General features: G+C 42.9%; 2 protein-coding genes across 3 annotated transcripts in view; one reads left to right on the top strand and one right to left on the bottom strand.

The window, feature by feature from the left end:
• The first annotated feature begins 487 nt into the window (after positions 1-487).
• LOC129181182 (ETS domain-containing protein Elk-3-like) lies at positions 488-12,919 on the top strand. Its single transcript, XM_054775979.1, has 5 exons — positions 488-800; positions 4,215-4,423; positions 6,155-6,973; positions 8,480-8,602; positions 12,023-12,919. Exons 2-5 carry the CDS (start codon positions 4,217-4,219, stop codon positions 12,122-12,124), a joined length of 1,251 nt encoding a protein of 416 aa, XP_054631954.1. The 5' UTR covers positions 488-800; positions 4,215-4,216; the 3' UTR covers positions 12,125-12,919.
• LOC129181181 (cyclin-dependent kinase 17-like) overlaps positions 12,005-18,175 on the bottom strand; it is a 33,818-nt gene continuing 27,647 nt past the window's right edge. Inside the window, exons 10-17 of one of the 2 annotated variants that reach the window (XM_054775977.1) lie at positions 17,434-17,557; positions 16,595-16,715; positions 16,352-16,449; positions 16,069-16,174; positions 13,999-14,041; positions 13,812-13,902; positions 13,597-13,674; positions 12,005-13,531 (exon numbers count right to left, since the gene is read on the bottom strand). In XM_054775977.1, the coding sequence (XP_054631952.1) occupies positions 13,494-13,531; positions 13,597-13,674; positions 13,812-13,902; positions 13,999-14,041; positions 16,069-16,174; positions 16,352-16,449; positions 16,595-16,715; positions 17,434-17,557 (699 nt within the window). In that variant the 3' untranslated portion in view covers positions 12,005-13,493. The remainder of the gene's footprint in view (positions 13,532-13,596; positions 13,675-13,811; positions 13,903-13,998; positions 14,042-16,068; positions 16,175-16,351; positions 16,450-16,594; positions 16,716-17,433; positions 17,558-18,175) is intronic. The other variant, XM_054775978.1, reaches the window with a different exon arrangement.

Raw genomic sequence — 18,175 nt, 5'->3', positions numbered from 1 at the left:
ACTCCTGAAGGCATCATGCTGGAAACAGTGCTGATAATGTAAGTGTAGAAAAGTGAATGTAAATTTAAACAAAAAACATGATTTTGGATAACACGGCATATGCTTTTATTTAACTCTTTATAATGTCCGTTGGACTTCGGTCATAGTTTTACATGACTTGAAAAAAATGGTTTGTACCACAAGTACAAAAAAGTATACAATTGTTGGATTAACTGGGTACTCTTGAATGCACCAGTTTAACTATCCCAATAGTGTCCGTTCAGGGTCAGTGTCGAAATACGCTAAAATACGTGCAATATATATTAAATTATGTTATATGTGTTTTTTCAGGGAGTACAGAAAATTGTAGACCACCTAAAGACGACAAAACAAAACAAACTCTCGTGATTGCGGCGGTATCTCTGATTGACGAGATGCTCCTGAAAGCACCATTACAGCCACAGAAGCAATGATGTCAGTACAGGGGCTGTCCGTTTTTTTTTTTGTTTTTTTTTTTACTTTTTTTGGCTCGCCATGTGTGCCGACTGCCGTCCGTCAGCGGGTAGGCAGAGGCAAAGAGGAGGGGAGGAAAAGTGTGTTTACACAGACGGCAGAGCGCCTGGGGAATCGTCGGCGAGAGGAAGTGAGCCGGCTCTGCGTCTGCCTGCTTCTGACTTCCTGCTCCGAAAAAGAAAAAGCTCAGGATCCGATTTCAAGAGCAGCACAAGCCGTGTTGTAGCAAGCATGGAGACACGGGGAATCTCACTAACGTCGCGCTAAAGTTCCTCGGAGGGGAAGAAAGGCAAAAGAAGTGATCGCAGGTAAGATTGTATTTTTAAATTTGTTAATGTTAATGCTTCTTGGCGAGTATTTGGTTGTTTGTTTGGTGTCGACTGTGGCGATCTTACAGGCAGCGAACGCAACACGTTCCTACAAGAAGAATAGCTTTTAGTTGCAACTTGAAAACGACTCGCATAGCTACAGAATCTCTTAAAAAAAAGACCAATGAAAAACACCCAACAAAGAAATCACAATGAAGAGACGTGGACTTTTTCCACGGTGTGTGAGAACAGGAAGAGAGCGAGATGTGGTCATGACCAAGTAATGTCTGCACACGACGTCTAATCTCATTAAGAGTTTCCGTTGGGCCAACACACTGCATGGCTTTGTGCGTCCACAGGGGACATGTCAGCCCGAGCATCCTGGCCCACAATGCCCGCAATCATCCTGTGACTCACTCGGGAAGAGCTTGTGTTTATCCGTCTCAGAGCACAGTGGCGTGGCAAAGCTTGTCAAGAGCCTCAGGGGCAAGGAAAGTGTCGGGTCACCCCAACCTGAAAACCATTGCCACTCCCGCTCGTACAATATTGAACCCCGTCTATATCTGTCTGTCTCTTATCAAAATGTTGACCGAGCTACTAACTGCATTTTAAATATATCCTATAGGTATAAAATATAATATACATCGCTCTATTTTAATATGATATTTTTAAAAAGCACAACATTTAATAGCATGTATTTTGGAAGTGCATTTTTTCTATACAGATGTCCATTTTTTATTTTTATGTTGTCAGTGACGATTTTGGAGGAAGTAAACTTCATTTAATCACAATTTTTTAAATCTATTTTTATATATCAATATAATAATAAAATGTAATTTTCATTTTTTTTTTATATGAAACAGACTCATTTTTTGTGTAATTAAAAAAAAGAACCAAAATCTACATCTACATATACACACGCATTTAGAATAAAAAAAAAATACACACAGTTATTGTCAGAGAATAAGGTGAATAAACTGCATTTAATGCTACTTTGGAATTAAAAAAAATATGTATATAAAAATGTATATACATTTAAAATTTTTTATTAAATTGATTTTTATTTTCTGTACTTTTTTGTTTTGCATGCAATTTTATTTTCCCAATGAAAAGCATCACCACGACCTGTGTTATTGTTTTTACCTGTTGCAATGGTGTAGAACTTATGCTGTTTAAAAAATGTATGTCTGCTACTATTGCCAGTTTTTAGACCTTTTGCACTGCTAAAATTGACAGTTTCTATCACTTTTCTTAAAATTTTGCCCCCCTTTGTCCCCCCCTCCATGTTTACAGCCCTGCCTGCACCTCTACAGTATATCTCCATATTGATCGTATAGTACTGCTTTGACCGCTTCAGCTCTTGAGTGATGACTGACGTTTTCTCTCACATCCTGTTCCGCTGTGCTGCCTTCAAACTGTACATCTGCCCTGACGACTTGACGGGGGTGGGGCGGGGTTCTTGTGAAAGGGGACAATGATTTGACAGTTTGACCCCCTTCCTTTCCTTTCCCGCTCCCCCTGTGGGGTTGTTGTGGGAAGTGTGGCAGGACTAGGGAAGCGCTCCCCTGCTGTGGGATCCCCTTGGCTGGCCATTTGTCCTTGCAAGCAGAATAGCAGGAAGTCCTGACTTTGACAGCTTTGTAGTTTCACATGGCAGCGGATGGCGTGCGTCGGAAATGAGTTCAACTCGGCGACGCCACCCTCCCTCCTGTCTGGACAGACGTTGTTACCTAGCAGCACTCACCTGTCAACAATACACAGGCGTGATGGGAAAACATGAGCACTGACAAAGACGTCTGCTCAGTCAGTTGTTGCGGTCAGACGTGGAAACACTTTCACTTTGCACCTCTGGGAAGTAGCCGCAGTTATTTCAATGAGGCATTAATTACAATCACGTGAAACATTTTCAAAATAAATGTAAAAATGGCAAGTAATTCTGTATTTTGAACAGCAAAGCTATGCCCACTTTTAATGTTCATGCATGCACAATGAAAGGTGGTAAAATTCTGATTTCAACCCAAATTTTCAGGAAATGTCGCACACATTTTCTGAGTCCCAATACTTTTCTCCGGCGTTAATGCGCTTAAATTATTTTCACACTTGTAAGGCCGTTAAGAATTAGTCACCTTAATTAGTCATTAATTAGTCACCTTCACCTTTGTCATTAAAATAATAACTGTTTTTTTTGTTGTATTTTTACACTTGAATGACTGTAGTAATGTTAAAATGTTCATTTAAATATTGTCTGTACAGCTCATACAGACAGTTTGACCCTGGAACAGACTCTTTCTATTTACAATACAGCATTTGCTTGTCATTCAAAACAAATCACATAAAAATAGTTTTGACTGAAATGTATTGAAAAGACCAAAAGTAAAAGCGACAAGACGACAGCAAACAACAAAATAATATTTATGTTCTCACGAAATCTTCAGATTTATGATTATATTTAGGCTATAGCATTAGTTTGACAATGGAACAGATAAATTCTATTTCTATTATTTCCTGCAAATCCTACGTGACATTAAGGTGAGGCGGCGGATGCAAACGTTAGCAACACTCTAGCATAGCTCTGTGAGCTACAGTGCTAACATTATACCAAACATTTGAACAGAAACGTCATGCTAGGTTAGCCTAAATGCTGAATACAAACAAAATGATCCAATTTACAGATACTGTAGTTGGCAGACCGCCGGGCTGTATTTCAGATTTTTTTGATATTATTTTAAGATGTATAGCGAAGCCTGCTTTGGTGGGCGTGTTGACGGAGTGAGCTCACCTAGCTAGGAGTGAGTCAGACTCAGAGGTGGTATCCTATCCATGAGAAAGGAGGTTTTTCCTTTATGCAACTTTAAAAGAGAGTGTTTGAGCTCCTCTCCTGTGAAGTGAAGTGAAGCAAACAAGTGAGGCAGATGATCGATTTTTCTCACGTTCGGTGCTCATAAAGAGGTTCTAGGGACGCGATACTGATAGAACATCATTTAAAAGTCACTTTTGCACAATAGCGAACGTGGAAAATCTGCTTCCCGTCTGTGATGCCGACACGTTCCGCATCTCGCCAACTGAAGCGGTGCATCGAGTGTCTGAGCACACATTCCACTATGAAAGGAATAACCCACTCCCCGCGCCCGCCTCACTTCCTGTGGAGAGAGAGAGAGAGAGTGGGCCAGGTTGAACCGCAAGCATACTTCTGGCTTGAGCTGTTGTTCCTCCTCGTGTGTGTTTTTCCTCTTCTCTTCGCGCCGCCACATTACACACACACACACACTTCTATTCATCATCCTCGCAGCACATGGCTCAGCTCAAACAGGCCCCTCCCTCGATGCCTAGCAACTAAATTTGCTCCAAGTGTAGACACATCAGGGGATCATGAATTAGAACTAATAGGGGTGAGCGTTTTGTCTCCTGTTGCAGCCATGGACAGCGCCATCACCCTGTGGCAGTTCCTGCTGCAGCTGCTGCTGGACCAGAGCCACAAGCACCTCATCTGCTGGACGTCCACCGACGGCGAATTCAAGCTCCTCAAGTCAGAGGAAGTGGCCAAGCTGTGGGGGCTGCGCAAGAACAAGACCAACATGAACTATGACAAGCTGAGCCGAGCCCTGCGCTACTACTACGACAAAGTAAACACTTCTACCATCTTCTGCTTCTTGTTCTTTTGGTGCTTGGTTCCACTTCCTCTTATGTGTTTGATGCAGCTATAATGCCGTAATACTGCGTGGAACGTTGCCTTCACTGACCCTAAAGGTGTTCAACCACTTTATACGCTTCCTGGACTCCTCACTAGTCACTTGGTTGACACTGTATGAATGCTGAGGGGCAAGTACTCACATCAATGCTGTACCACATCAACATAAAATTGTAAATGCTGAGAGATGAGTATTCACGGTAAAGCAATTGCTCTGTGAAATGGTTTGAATGCTGAGGGACATGCATCTACGTGTGTAATGCTGAGAAACTAGTATGCACACTAATGCTTTAGCCAGAAATATTAAGTGAATGCTGAAAGACAAGCATTCAATGTTGCTTTTGTGCATCAAAAATATTGTATGAGTGCTGAAAGACAAGCATTGAAATATGGTTTGAAAGCTGAGAAATCTGCATATATAATAACAAGCATAAAAAAGTGCGACGCTGAAAAACAAGCCTTTGCAATAATGACATTTCTGCATCAATAAATGGTTTTAAGCATCTAAAAAGGTGTGACACGATTGTGCATCCAAAATGGATGTCGTGCTGAGATACAAGCATTCAAAACGATGCTATTGCAGCATCAAAACGTTGTTTTAATGCTGTGAGACAAGCAAATACAATAAGTATCAAGCATTCAAAAAGTGGGATGCTGATAAAGAAGCAATCACATAATGCTATTGTGCATCAAAAATTGATGCCGAGAGACAAGCATTCACCTTAATGCATCCTCTTCAATTGTCAATGCTGGGAGATGGCCACACTCACTGATGCCTTTGTGCCTTAGAGACAAGCAAATAGTAACTATTCAGCGTGTGATGCTGAGAAAGAAGCATTCAGTAATGTAAATGCTGTGAGATAAATATACAAACTATTCTTTTGTGTGTCAAAAGTTTTGTGTGAATGCATCAAAAATGGAAAAATAGTGCTGAGACAGGTCGTCTTAAAGCTGTAAGGCATCAAATTGAATCGTAAATGCTCAGAGATGAGCATTCACAATCATGCTTGTGTGCATTTAAAAAGATTATGTGAATGCTATTGTGCATCAGAATCGTAAATGCTGAGAGATCACACAAATGTTGCTTAAACGCCGAGGCGACCTTTAACACTAGTGCTGCTGATTGTTTGAAAGCTAAGAAGCGCATTCACACAAATGCACTTTATAGTGTGAATGCTGAGGGACAAGCATTCAGTGATGATGCCATCCATCCATTTGTATGCCGCTTATCCTCACTAGGGTCGCGGGTATGCTGGAGCCTATCCCAGCTGACTTCATACCTATGGACAATATAGAGTCGCCAATTAACCGAACATGCGATTCCTCCCAGGAATGTGGGAGGAAACCGGAGTACCTGGAGAAAACCCACACACGGGGAGAACATGCAAACTCCACAAAGAGATGCCCAGATCTTCCCGATCTCTTGACTGTGTGGCCAACATGCTAACCACTAGGCCACCGTGCGGCCTAGTGGTGATGCATCAACATAAATTGCAAATGCTGTAGTGTGTAAAATGTGTGAATGCTAAGATACATGTTAAGCAATGTATCAAAATGATGTAGTGCTAAGACAATCACTCACAGTGCTAGTGCAGGTGTACCTAATCAAGTGTCTGTTATACCGTCTGAGTTTGCTTATTAAATGGAAATGTCTTCTATTTGACAGAATATCATCAAGAAGGTAATCGGCCAGAAGTTTGTCTACAAGTTTGTGTCCTTCCCCGAGATCCTGAAGATGGACCCCCAGATGGTGGAGATGGGTTTGGCTTCCGGAAGGTTCCCCCTCCAGGAAGGAGAGGCCCCTGAGCTGGACGTGGAGGAGGAAGGGGAGGAGGGAGAGGGGGAGGAGGTGCAGAGGAGGACGCTGGCGGCACTGGGGATGCAGCAGAACCGAAATGACTACCTCCGCTCAGGGCTGTTCTCCTCCTTCAGCATTGCTTCCCTCCACAACCAACCCGAGCTGCTGCGAGCGCTGCGGGGGGAGCGCCATGAGGAGCCACGCTCAGTCATCCGATTTGGGACCAACAACGGGAGCTCGCCGTCTTCTACCAAAGCTGAATCGTACACCTCCACCAGACCGCGTATGCAGCCTCCTCACTCTCACTCGCCCACCTCCCCTACCAAGCAGGCCGTCCATCATGATGATGATGATGATGATGATAAGGAGGAGCAGGAAGAGGTGGAGGACTCTGAGCAGGGTGCCCAGCCCCTTAACCTCTCCTCCGGGCACAGGGAGCGAGCCCGGCATGCTCCTGAAAAGAGGAGCAACACCAGTGGAGGAGGAGGAAGCAGAAGCAGCGGCTCCTCCTCCTCCAATAGTTGTAGTAACCTAGGAGATGGACTCCCGCCTAAAAGCAAAAAACCCAAAGCTTTGGAGATCTCCGCCCCCTCCCTGCTGCTGGCAGGGAGTGACATCGGCTCTATCGCCCTCAACAGTCCGGCGCTGCCGTCTGGATCGCTCACTCCCGCCTTCTTCACCGCACAGGTGAGCTGACACCATTAACACGACTGACACCATTAACAGAAGAGTGGCGCAGTCCCCTTTTCACAGTAGGTACTATGAGGTACTGGTTCTAGTACTTGGTCAGCCAGAGTTCCTAGTGTGCCGAGCAGATACCATATGTAGTTGCTCATTGGTCAAGCTGATTTGCTATTGCCTTGTTACAGTATATTACCACAAATGATACAATAATGCTACGTTGTTTTTGTTTTTTACGTCTCTTTACAGTCTCTGTTTTGTTTTGTCACTGCCCTCAGTCTCCTCTTGGATAAAAGCAGTGCCTTTATCCTGGCCAAGAAGCTAATACAGGCAACCCTCATTTTCCTCCATTGTTGTTTGACAGCATGTCTCATTCCGAATGATGCATTCAATGGAGCATAATTTTTGCAGTTTCATGCAGTAACATTTTGAAGTGGGGGGAAAAACGACCACCAAAAGGCACAAAAATACTAAAAAAAAATGCACAACTACAAATGTGGCCGTATGACAGTAGTCTAGTCACACTAAAACGGCAATACTCTGTCAACAAATCAAAAAATAATGTACTCATTGGACATGTGATGCTTTATGTTTTGCTTTTTACAGAGTATAATGATTGATGAGTTACATAATGTGACAATTATTATCATGGATGTTTGTTGTGGGGTACAAAATGCTTGTTACAAATAGCTTGTCCCAAAAATCAACTCAGTGTGATGCAAGGCAGTTTGTGCACCGCTGCGAACGACAACCGCAATAATAAACTTGCCGTGAATGGACGTTTTCAACTGGGATGCTCCAATACTTGAAGGCATCTCGTGATGGCTTTGTGGACCCAGGGGGCTGTGTCTCCACAACACACTTGCTATTTAACAATGCACCACAGTTAATCACTTGTCAACACGGGAGTTGGCAAATATTAGTTAGCCCGTCTCTGGGAATGGCTGCTGGTATTATTTGCAAGAGTGCAAATAATTTTATTTTTTTTAAAAAGGTGCACTGACGAGGGTGGATAAAAACAAGACGTTAACACGTACCATGCTCAAAAAATGTCTGCGAGTGGAGCCGGTGAGAGGAGGGAAGAGGCCCTTAAGTGATGCCATATGCTCCAATAATTCCATTAATAATGGGAGCAGGGCTGCAACACTGGCTTGCTTCTCTGAGGTGACACAGGGGGAAGCTGGGAGGAGGGTGGAGAAGACCCAGAGAGAAAAAGAGAGAAATTGATTTCATATGTTTTCTCTCCAGTTGGCGTCCCCCCCCCCCTCCTCACCACTCCATCAACAACAACCCCCCCCCTCTACGTCACCCCTGTATTCCAGAGGAGAAACCGCAGACTTCCTTCCTGCTCCGCCAGTTTGTTTTTCCAAAGGCCAAAGAAAAAAAAAAAAAAAAAAAGAAAACGCCGGTCCATTTTGCATTTCAGCATGTTTTACATTACCCAAAAGCCCTCAGAGCTTTCCTCTGTGCACTTTGACGCCTCCTTCTCCCTGACTCCCTCCTCTTTTACAGACTCCCTCTGGTCTGCTGCTGGCCCACAGTCCACTCTTGTCTGGCATCCACTTCTGGAGCAGCCTCAGCCCCGTGGCCCCACTCAGCCCCGCCCGGCTGCAGGGCCACGGATCCTTGTTCCAGGTGAGGCACTCATGCTCGCACGCACACATGTAACAGGTGGCTGCAGTGCAGGAAGGAAGCAAATGGGATAAAAATAGACAACAAAAAAAGGCGTTGTTTACTGGTATTTTGAAAAGCCGAAGCAGGAAGTGAGTCGAGCGTCTGGGGGAGGAGGGCGGGGACTGACGGTAAACCAACAGAGGAACCTCTAAAGTTGAACCCAATTAATTTTGGGATGCCTGACTTCTGTTTTGTTTGGCTTTAGAAACCATTCTCCCCATGGAGATAAAATTTATCTGTTCCAGAGTCAAACTGTCATTATGATAAAACACACTTAACTGTACGTTTTATGTTTCAAGTAACATTTGAACTTAACTGGCATGCAAGTGTAAAAAGAAGTTACCGTATAATTAAAACTAAAATCAAGAAATTAGGAGCTCAACTGACGACGAATACAAAGGCAGGGGAGGCTAGTCTCTTCACAAATACAGCAATGTTCTTCTATTACTACTACTATATTGTGGTATTAGCTATGTTATACGGAGCAACCAGTGCTAAGAACATAGGTTGTCATCACACCTTTCCCTCATTTGACAATCACTGGTATCATTGTGTGGTGGCATCGCAGCAAAAAATGCCAAAGAAAAAGCAAAACACGAGGCTTGCTGAAGGTGGTTGACGTTGCACTTTAACATGATAAATGTCACACAAGCGTAAAAGGAAGTTAACCACCTTACAGTTTGTGAACTTACCAGTAGCTGATGAATTCTAACCGGAAGGATCAAAGTCCTTTCACGTAAATGCTGCAATGTCGTTGTCCGTGTTATACTAAACAGCCAGGACAGACATCTGTGCCACCATTTTCTGTTCTAGGGTTATCCTCACATTGTATTATTATTCTATTATAGCTGTCATACAAGTGTAAAATGAAGTTAACCGCATAAAGCAACAAAATTGTGGACTCACCGCTAACGGATGACAAACATGCACAGGCAGGACAGGAGGACTGCTTGTGCCTGGGAGGCGAGTCTCTTCACATGAACCCAGCAATGTTCTTCCTGTATTCTTGTCACTTCAAATACTGAGCAGCCAGGACAGACGTGACTTTACTAAGTCGCATTTCCTGTTCTATGGTTACCATCACATTTTCTGTCTGCCATATGTGGTGGCATAGCAAAAAACAAGCCAAATAAAAAGCAGCTTGCTGAAGGTGGTTTCACGTCGCATGCTATGCTTTTTTGTTAACTTACAAGCATAAAAATAGGCCTTATGGTTATACAATAACTTTGTGAACTCACAGCAATGTTGTTATTGTCATGTCTTATACTGAACAGCAATGTTACTGTTAATTTTTCAAGCGTCTAAGCATACACACAAACGACCTGAGCGCCATCAGACATGCACAGCATCGTATCACACCTGTCCAAAACCTGAGAACTTGAGGTAGTCCAACTTCCATTCTGTGGTATTTTGTATATATGTGGGTTCAAAAGGTCAGCAGGGCGTATTTCACAATGTAGCTGTCTTCATTGTCCACCTCAGACAAAACGAGCCATGGAACTATCTCATCCAATTAATTAATGATCTGAATCTTGTAGGAAACACCTCGTTTACCATTTCATTTTCCATTTCTTTTCTTCTTTACCATTTACCGTATATTCCGGTGTGTAAGCCACATCATAAAATGGCATATTGTGGCATGCACGAGTCCGTGAGGACCAGGCAGCTCTTTATTTGACAGGAACCAATCATGAGCTATGGAAAAAAAACTCACACGAGTTGTCAGCCCATTGGATATTGCAGGTCATTACTCAATATAACAGTCAGACTCACAGTGTCATCTTACAAAAAACGCTAAACTCTTCACACAGCAACTTAAAACTCAAAAGATAGCTAAGAAATATACAATACATGTACCAATAGGAGATTAAAATGATTTTTTTTATTGGTTTCCCTTAATGCATTTTGTGAGCAAAGCATTTTAATTGGAGGACAAGTGGCATAGTGCTACAATGCTACGTCTGTCCACCAAAGGGAGCCAGAGGGAGGCTGACATCATTGCAGCGCCCTGGCAGGCACCAATGAATGCTTTGCTTGGACGCAATGCAATATGGGAAAACGATAAAATAGTTTAATTTTAAATGTGTATTGGCATTTGTATTGCATATCTCCTAGCTACCGTTTGAGTGTTAAATTGCTGTGTGATGAGTTTAGCGTTCTTTGTAATATGACACCATGACTGTGATACCGAGTAATGACCTTATGCGATTTCCAATGGGTTGACAAGCATGTTGTGAGTTCACTGATAGCTTGTGGTAGGTTCCTGCCAAAGAAAGAGCTACCGGCACAGAATTTAAACAATTAGTAGTAGTTCTGAAGTAAAGGAGATGTCACAATATTAGAATTTAGCCATAACTTAGCCATACCGCTGTATAAGCCGCAGGGCTCAAAGTTTAAGAAAAAAGTAGCAGCTTATACACTGGAAATTACGGTATTTTGTTAATTATGTATATTTTTATTTGCTTTCTGTTTTGTAGCAGCCTGTTCTGGCACTATTTTATTCTGGAAATTTGTCACTCAGTTTCATTGCAAAGTGGTACAGAACAAATTCTGTTTTTATTTGGTTTACAGTTCAAGTTGGATTTTATTTTGCTGTGCACTGAGAACACAAGATCAGTGCGCGATTGCTCACGGCCGCTGCTTAGAGGGAATGTTGCTAAGCAGCCAGGACAGACGTGCACCGGCTTTTCTAAGTCGCATTTCCTGTTTTACGGCTATCATCACGTGTTTACTTGATGTCACTGGTACCGTAACTTGGTGGCATTACGAAAGAAGAAAAAAAAAACACACTTAGTGGAGTTAATCATTTCGATGCTCGCGCAGCTGACATGCATGATGGAGGTTTGACTTGTATTGTTGGTCAAATTCAGAATTTCAACTTTCGGGGCTTTTCAATTTAGAGTTGGCACACTTTTTGTTCACATGAATATTCATCACCAGCAAACGGGGACAAAAGATGTTTTTGTGTTGTCACAGTTGTGCGACTAATCAGACCTAGTGAGCGGGTCCAGCAGGGGGGTGTCCGGTTTCAGCGCAGCAGAGCGAGAGAGGAAATCCTGTGAATACTTCCTGTTTGAGCCCAGGGGAGCCGACCAGCCCGAACAGGGTGAACTGGTTTAAGAGCGGCTCTTCACTCGTCACATACACTCATACAGTTTGACACCACGCCCCATACCGGATTCTTAGTGCACAAACAGTCGACAAGCGTGGCGGAGGTGCAAGGGGACAGAGACGAACAGGAAGAGGCACAATGAACAAATAACAGGAAGCCTAAGCAGCGACAATGTGGCGGTTCCTCACCGGAAAGCGGCCTTTCACAGAGCTTCCGTTCCCCCCCCCTCCCTCCATGCTAACTCAGCCCACCTTTCTCTTCCTGTGCAGTTCCCCAGCTTAATCAACGGACACATGCCTGTCCCCCTGCCAAACCTGGAAGGAACACCCTCCTCCTCTTCACTCCTGTCACCCAGCGCCCACAAATCCTGATCCAGAAAGTGGCCCGTCTTAAATCCCTATCTGCCGACATTGGACAAGTCCTCTTGAGACTGTTTGTGACCTCATTTTGTTTTTGTTTTTTTGCACTTGGGTTGCTTCAGGTTGCAGCATTTGGAAAGCACTCGGTTTAAAGCCATATTTGTGGAGGCATAGCTAGCTGCTGAACTCTAGCTAGACGCTCATTCATAACCTCTCACTTGTTCTTCTTCAAGGGCAGCACAAGTGATGCGTGCTTCACCTGTCAGGCCTTTTCTATGTAACGTATGCACTATGCTTCTCACATAGTACCGGCTGTGCCTTATTTTTGTGTCTCCTATCCTTCTTCAAAACAAGATTTCTAATAACAAAAACCCCTTTTTTAGTACTTGTAATTTCCTTTTTTTTATACTGGACGTGGTATACAGTATGTATTCTGTATAATTTTGTATTGTGATGAATGTCATTCATTTTCAATAAAAGCATTGAATGCATTTTTCACGAGAAAGTGTACAATCTTTCTGTTTAAATTTTAGATTTAATCTTTGCTCTGGAAAAAAAAAAACTAATGGGAGGGCATCTGCATTGAAATCCCACACTGGTAACAATGATCCACAAATAAACATTAAAGAATATCATACAAAAATACTGTTAAATAGACTGAGGGGGTGGAGTTCACACAAGGGGGCGGGGCTCCCTGAATTAGGAGTTGAGTAGCTTGTACTTCTTCCTTGTAACAACATGGCAGCCATGCAGTTTTTTAAGGTAAAAAAAAAAAAAAGCCCAGAGAAGCTTTGTAACAGACAAACATCACATGTGACAATAATATGTTGGCTTAAATATTTCGACTGTGAGAATAACCATGGAGGTGTACCTCTGTGTATTTAATGCCCTGCTAGGCGTGACCCTGGAATGATACGCCAACGTCTGTCAAGACTGAAGCTTCTCCTGCGAACAAAAAGTCCAAACCTTTTTCAAGCTGCAAGGAAAAAAATATGTGGAGTTAAAAAAAAAACACACAAAAAAAATGTCACCACTTCAAAAGATTCCAAATCTACAGTATACACATTGCATGTTCTTATTAAAGTGACTGAGCCCGTTAGAATTCTAAAACAGTAGTCAGATCTTAGCAGCACATTCTCTCTTCTTAATAAATAGAGTATAGAAATGTCTGTTGGGCCATGTTTAGGCCAAACCTTGTGTAAGTGTCAGGGTGGGGGGTTAGGTAGGTAGGGGGTGGGGGTCACACTGGACAAGCACTCAGAGTGGTTAGAAGAGCTGATGATGGTGATGAAGATGCTCCATCTCAAGGTTACTGATCCAGCGATGACACTGTACAGCTCAAATGTTTAAAAAAAAAAAAAAAAAAAACAGTCCAAAGAATTTAAAACAGCATGCTTTGTCTTCTGCTCTTCCCGTTACCTGCAAAAGAAGATGTTAATTAAGATCTAACAATGAATCAATCAAAGAGGAGATTTCAACCTTACCTGACTCGGGATAGGAGGAGTTCCTGCAGCCGGGGTCTCTCTGCAGCTGGACCTCCTTCAGTGTGAAGATGGATATGTCTGCCAGAAACACAGTGGTCAGAGCGAGCACGAGCACAGCGTGTGTGTGTGTGTGTGTGTGTGTGTGTGTGTGTGTGTGTGTTCCATATCGTATTTGTCCCAGCCCGCCAAATCTGCAAAACCATTTTATTACTCACTCTCTGGCAGTGTGCGCACGCGAGGCCCGAGGCTCCTGAAGTACGGCTGCCTCATTGCTTCGTCAGCAGAGATCCTCTTTTTGGACTCGTACTGGGAGCACGTGGACAGAACAAAACATTATAAAGGGTGTTGAGTACGACAACTGGAATGTAAACAAAAGACTGCACTGATTTTGGTGAGACTCACCTTGAGGAACGACGTGAGCAAGTCAATGCCATCAATGTCCAATCTGCAGAGGAGAGGGAGGAAGAGCGAGAGATACGGGGCGGGGTGAGTCATAAACGTTGGCGAATTCCAGGGAGGAAGCACAATCAAGTATTCCACAGGATTTCCTTACAGGAAGTGACACACAGCACATTTTGCCCATCATCCACAATCCTTATGTGAGACATGAACACACATGCCTTTGTCTTTTCTATGCATTCTAAAAATATAAAAACAGATAAAAAGAGACAGCTTAGCTGTTTTAAATATCAGAATGCACAGAAAAGAGAAATACGTATGTGTTCATGACTCACATAAGGATTGTGGATGATGGGGAAAATTCCCCCCCAAAAAAGCGCAGTTTTCCTTTAACTGACCTCTTTCGTGCTCCCCATGTTCTCTGCTCTCCTACCTCTCATTTATGGAGCATGTAACCATTGTTTACCCTTTATATACACCAATGTACCCTTTGTTTACCTCTTGTGTATCCACATTTTACTTGTTATGTACCCCTAATCAACCCTTTCTTTACCTCTCATGTGGCCCTTGTGTATCTGCCACGTACCCATCACTTATCCCTTGTTTACACCTCTTATGTACCTCTCATGTATGTATCATGTACCCCTTGTTTGCTCCTTATGTACTAGAGGTGGGAATCTCCTCACGATTCCTTGCGATTACGATTCAGAGGCCTGCGATGCGATGATAAAATGATTATCGATGCATCTCAATGCATCTTGTTTTGTGATCAATAGCATGTCAATTCTATCACGCATAACTTTTTTCTATGTATAATTTCTTTTTACTCACTGTGTACTATTAAAACAAAGCACATTTGTAATGATCCGCCATTCAAATAAACATGAAACCGATGAATTTCCTTCCATTATCTTAATAATTGGAAGGTTTCATGTACCAACATATTTCCCATTGCACAGAACCAGCAGAAAAAAGTGCACCAGTAGCAGCATGTATAAAATTAACAAACTTCAGTAACTTCAGTAACCAACATAAAAAATCTGCCATTATTGACAAATAAATAATGAATTAATGTGCATCAAATAATAAAAGCCCTGCTTCTCAACAACCGAATACATTTACACTCTGGCATTACATATTGCTACAAATCCTTCGCAATAAACTTTGCGATTGACTTTGTGATTCATTTCGCCTTTTCCGAGTTGGGTGGAAAATTAGTTATCACCTGCTCAATGGTTGTCTGGTTGGCAGCAACTTCAGCTCGCTGTTTTTCCTCCTGGTTCGGGTGGAAACGTGCTATGTGGTTTCTCATATTTGTCGTGTTCCCAAAATATTTTAAGCTTGTATAACAAAGCTGACTCTTGTCCAGCTCATTTTTACCTTCAACTACGTGAAAGCCAAAGTGCTTCCAGACGCACGCTTTAAATCCAGCAGGTGCGGGTCAGAGTTTACTACGCTCAGCCATTCTGGTAGCATCTTACACTTAGGTGCACCAGCATAAACAGCCCGGGCGGCACTTCTGCGTTTCGCCTTTTTGTTCAGTTTTTTTGTTCCGTCAGCATCGATGATAGACATTTATGAATCTATTGATATTCATCAATGTCCGCATCACGATGCATCTAAGAATCCATTATTTCCCCCACCCCTATTATGTAGTCATGCTGTATCCCTTGTTTACTTCATGTACCCAGCATGAATTCCTTGTTTACCCGTTATGTCCTTCTTGATTACCCTGTGCCTGTCCTGTCATGTATCGTGTTTTCCCCTCTTGTGTGGCCCTAGTTTGCCCGATATGTACCCCTCATGTATCCAGTGATTACCTGTCATGTACCCCTCTTATGAAAAATATATCTACTGTACCAATGGTGTATCCTTCATTTACCACTCATGCCTTATGGACCCTCCCATGTCCTGCTTGCGTATTTGTAATGTCACCCTAGGTACCACTGGGACCAAAAAGATGGATGTTGACTATATAAAGGAAGTCTCCTGTAAGTGCACTAAAGACTGAACTACACTCACAATACAAAGTTGCACTGTGGCGACCATGATGCAAATAAAAAATGGCCTTACCTGGGTGCGTGGTTAATGAGCGGCTGTGTCTTGTACTTTGGGAACTTGTGGGACTTAAACTCTTCTATAGAGGATATTCCAGGCCAACTGTCCTCTGTGGGAGTGCCTGCATGGGGAAACACGGAGGGAATCAGGCCTGTTAAGAGGCTGGCTTTACTGGCGGAGGCAGCTTGGAAGCTTCTCCCGTGCTGCCACAGGGGGCAACATGCTGCTGTGTTAATGCAATTACAGGAGGAAAAAAGATTGAGTGCTCCCTTGCCAGCCAGCAGGGGGCAGAACTGACCTAGCAGCCTGAAAATGAGGTGCAGCTCATCCTCCACTGTGGAGCCTGGGAACAGGGGCCTGCCCGCAGCCATCTCATAGAATATGCAGCCCACGCCCCTGACAGGAGGACACCAGGAGGCGGGATTAGCTCACATTGTGTCATTTCCACTTAATTAACATGCACGTCAATGGAGGAAGTATTCCAGCAGGTCAGACTGAGTAAGCCGTGAGTGTAACTCGTTTGTAAGGGGGGCCCACTCACCACATGTCTATCTGTGTGGAGTACTCAGACGAACCCAGCAGCACGTCGGGGGGCCGGTACCACAGCGTCACCACCTCATTAGAGTAGGTTTTTGTGGGCACCGACTTAGCCCTTGCGAGGCCTACGGAGCAGGACATAACAGCAGATAATCATTTCAAAAGGCCTGACATGTACTGTAACTTATAGTAATGGTATAGTTTATTTACAGCATGCTTAACAAAATGACATAGCAGTAGATCACGTGTACAGTACAGGTACACAATTCAACATGTCCGAAAAGGAGTCGCAAGAAGCAGAGTTTCATTTACTCCTACCCCGTCTCCATGTCTCAGCATTTACTGATTTTTCACTTTAACATGTGTTTAACGTGTACCATGTTACCAATTATTTAAATATAAAAAAATAAGATGTGTAATAGTAAGAAAATAATGAAGGAGTGAAGAGTAAATACAGCAGTAAAACTGACAAATGATGCATAATGAATTGATAGATATGAAGTATATTACAGATGAACCTGTCAGACATTGTACAATAAACACATAATATTTAATATGATAGATAATAGCTTATTAAATGATAAGATAATAAATACTGAATTCAGGATAAATAATATCGGACACGGTGGTTCAGCAAACATAACGTGATTGTGCTGTTTCCTAAACTAGCTCATATTAAAGTTATTTACTCACAATTTAATTCCACAAGCATATATGCTAAAAGTTTTTAGTGTCTGCGTGCGTACAAATGTTTTAAATAAAATTTGTTTGTTTGCATTATGTGTTATGCTAACTGCCACAACTACCCTTATGACATACCGTAAATGTTGCTTATGCGCTTACCAAAGTCGGCCAGTTTGAGCTCCCCCCTGTCGTTGATGAGCAGATTTTGAGGCTTCAGGTCTCGATGGAGAACTTTCCGCCGGTGACAGTAGGCCAAGCCTCGCAGGATCTGGAAGAGGAAAATCTGGAGGAGAAAGAAACAGTTTGGGATGAGTGATTATGAACACACATCATTGATCTCAACATTGACCTTTTTAGATGTCAAATCTATTGTAATGCTAATTGTAGAGGATGCTGTAATGCAGCGATGTCCAAACCTATTCCACAAAGGGCCACAGAAACATTTAAGTTAAACATTAAGACCACTTCTGCAATGCATCCTCCATCCATCCATTTTCTATGCCGCTTCTCCTCATTAGGGTCGTGGGGGTTTGCTGGAGCCTATCCCAGCTGACTTGGGGCGACAGGCGAGGTACACCCTGGACTGGTCGCCAGCCGATCACAGGGCACATATAGACAAACAACCATTTGCAAACACCATGGACACATATGGACATGCATGTTTTTGGAATGTTGGAGAAAACCGGAGTACCCGGAGAAAACCCACGCACGGGGAGAACATGCAAACTACACACAGAAATGCTGAGATTCGAACACAGGTCTTCCTGATCTCCTGACTGTGACTGTGTGGCCAACATGCTAACCACTAGACCACCATGCGGCCTGCAATGCATCCTAATATATAAAAATACTATGGAAAATTATTGTAGGTAATATTTTACTACAGAAAAGCGCTCTCCAA

Source organism: Dunckerocampus dactyliophorus, chromosome 5 (assembly GCF_027744805.1).
Source record: "Dunckerocampus dactyliophorus isolate RoL2022-P2 chromosome 5, RoL_Ddac_1.1, whole genome shotgun sequence".
Taxonomy (NCBI): Eukaryota; Metazoa; Chordata; class Actinopteri; order Syngnathiformes; family Syngnathidae; genus Dunckerocampus; species Dunckerocampus dactyliophorus.
Note: the sequence above shows the minus strand (reverse complement) of the source record. Positions and strands in the feature narration are given on the sequence as shown.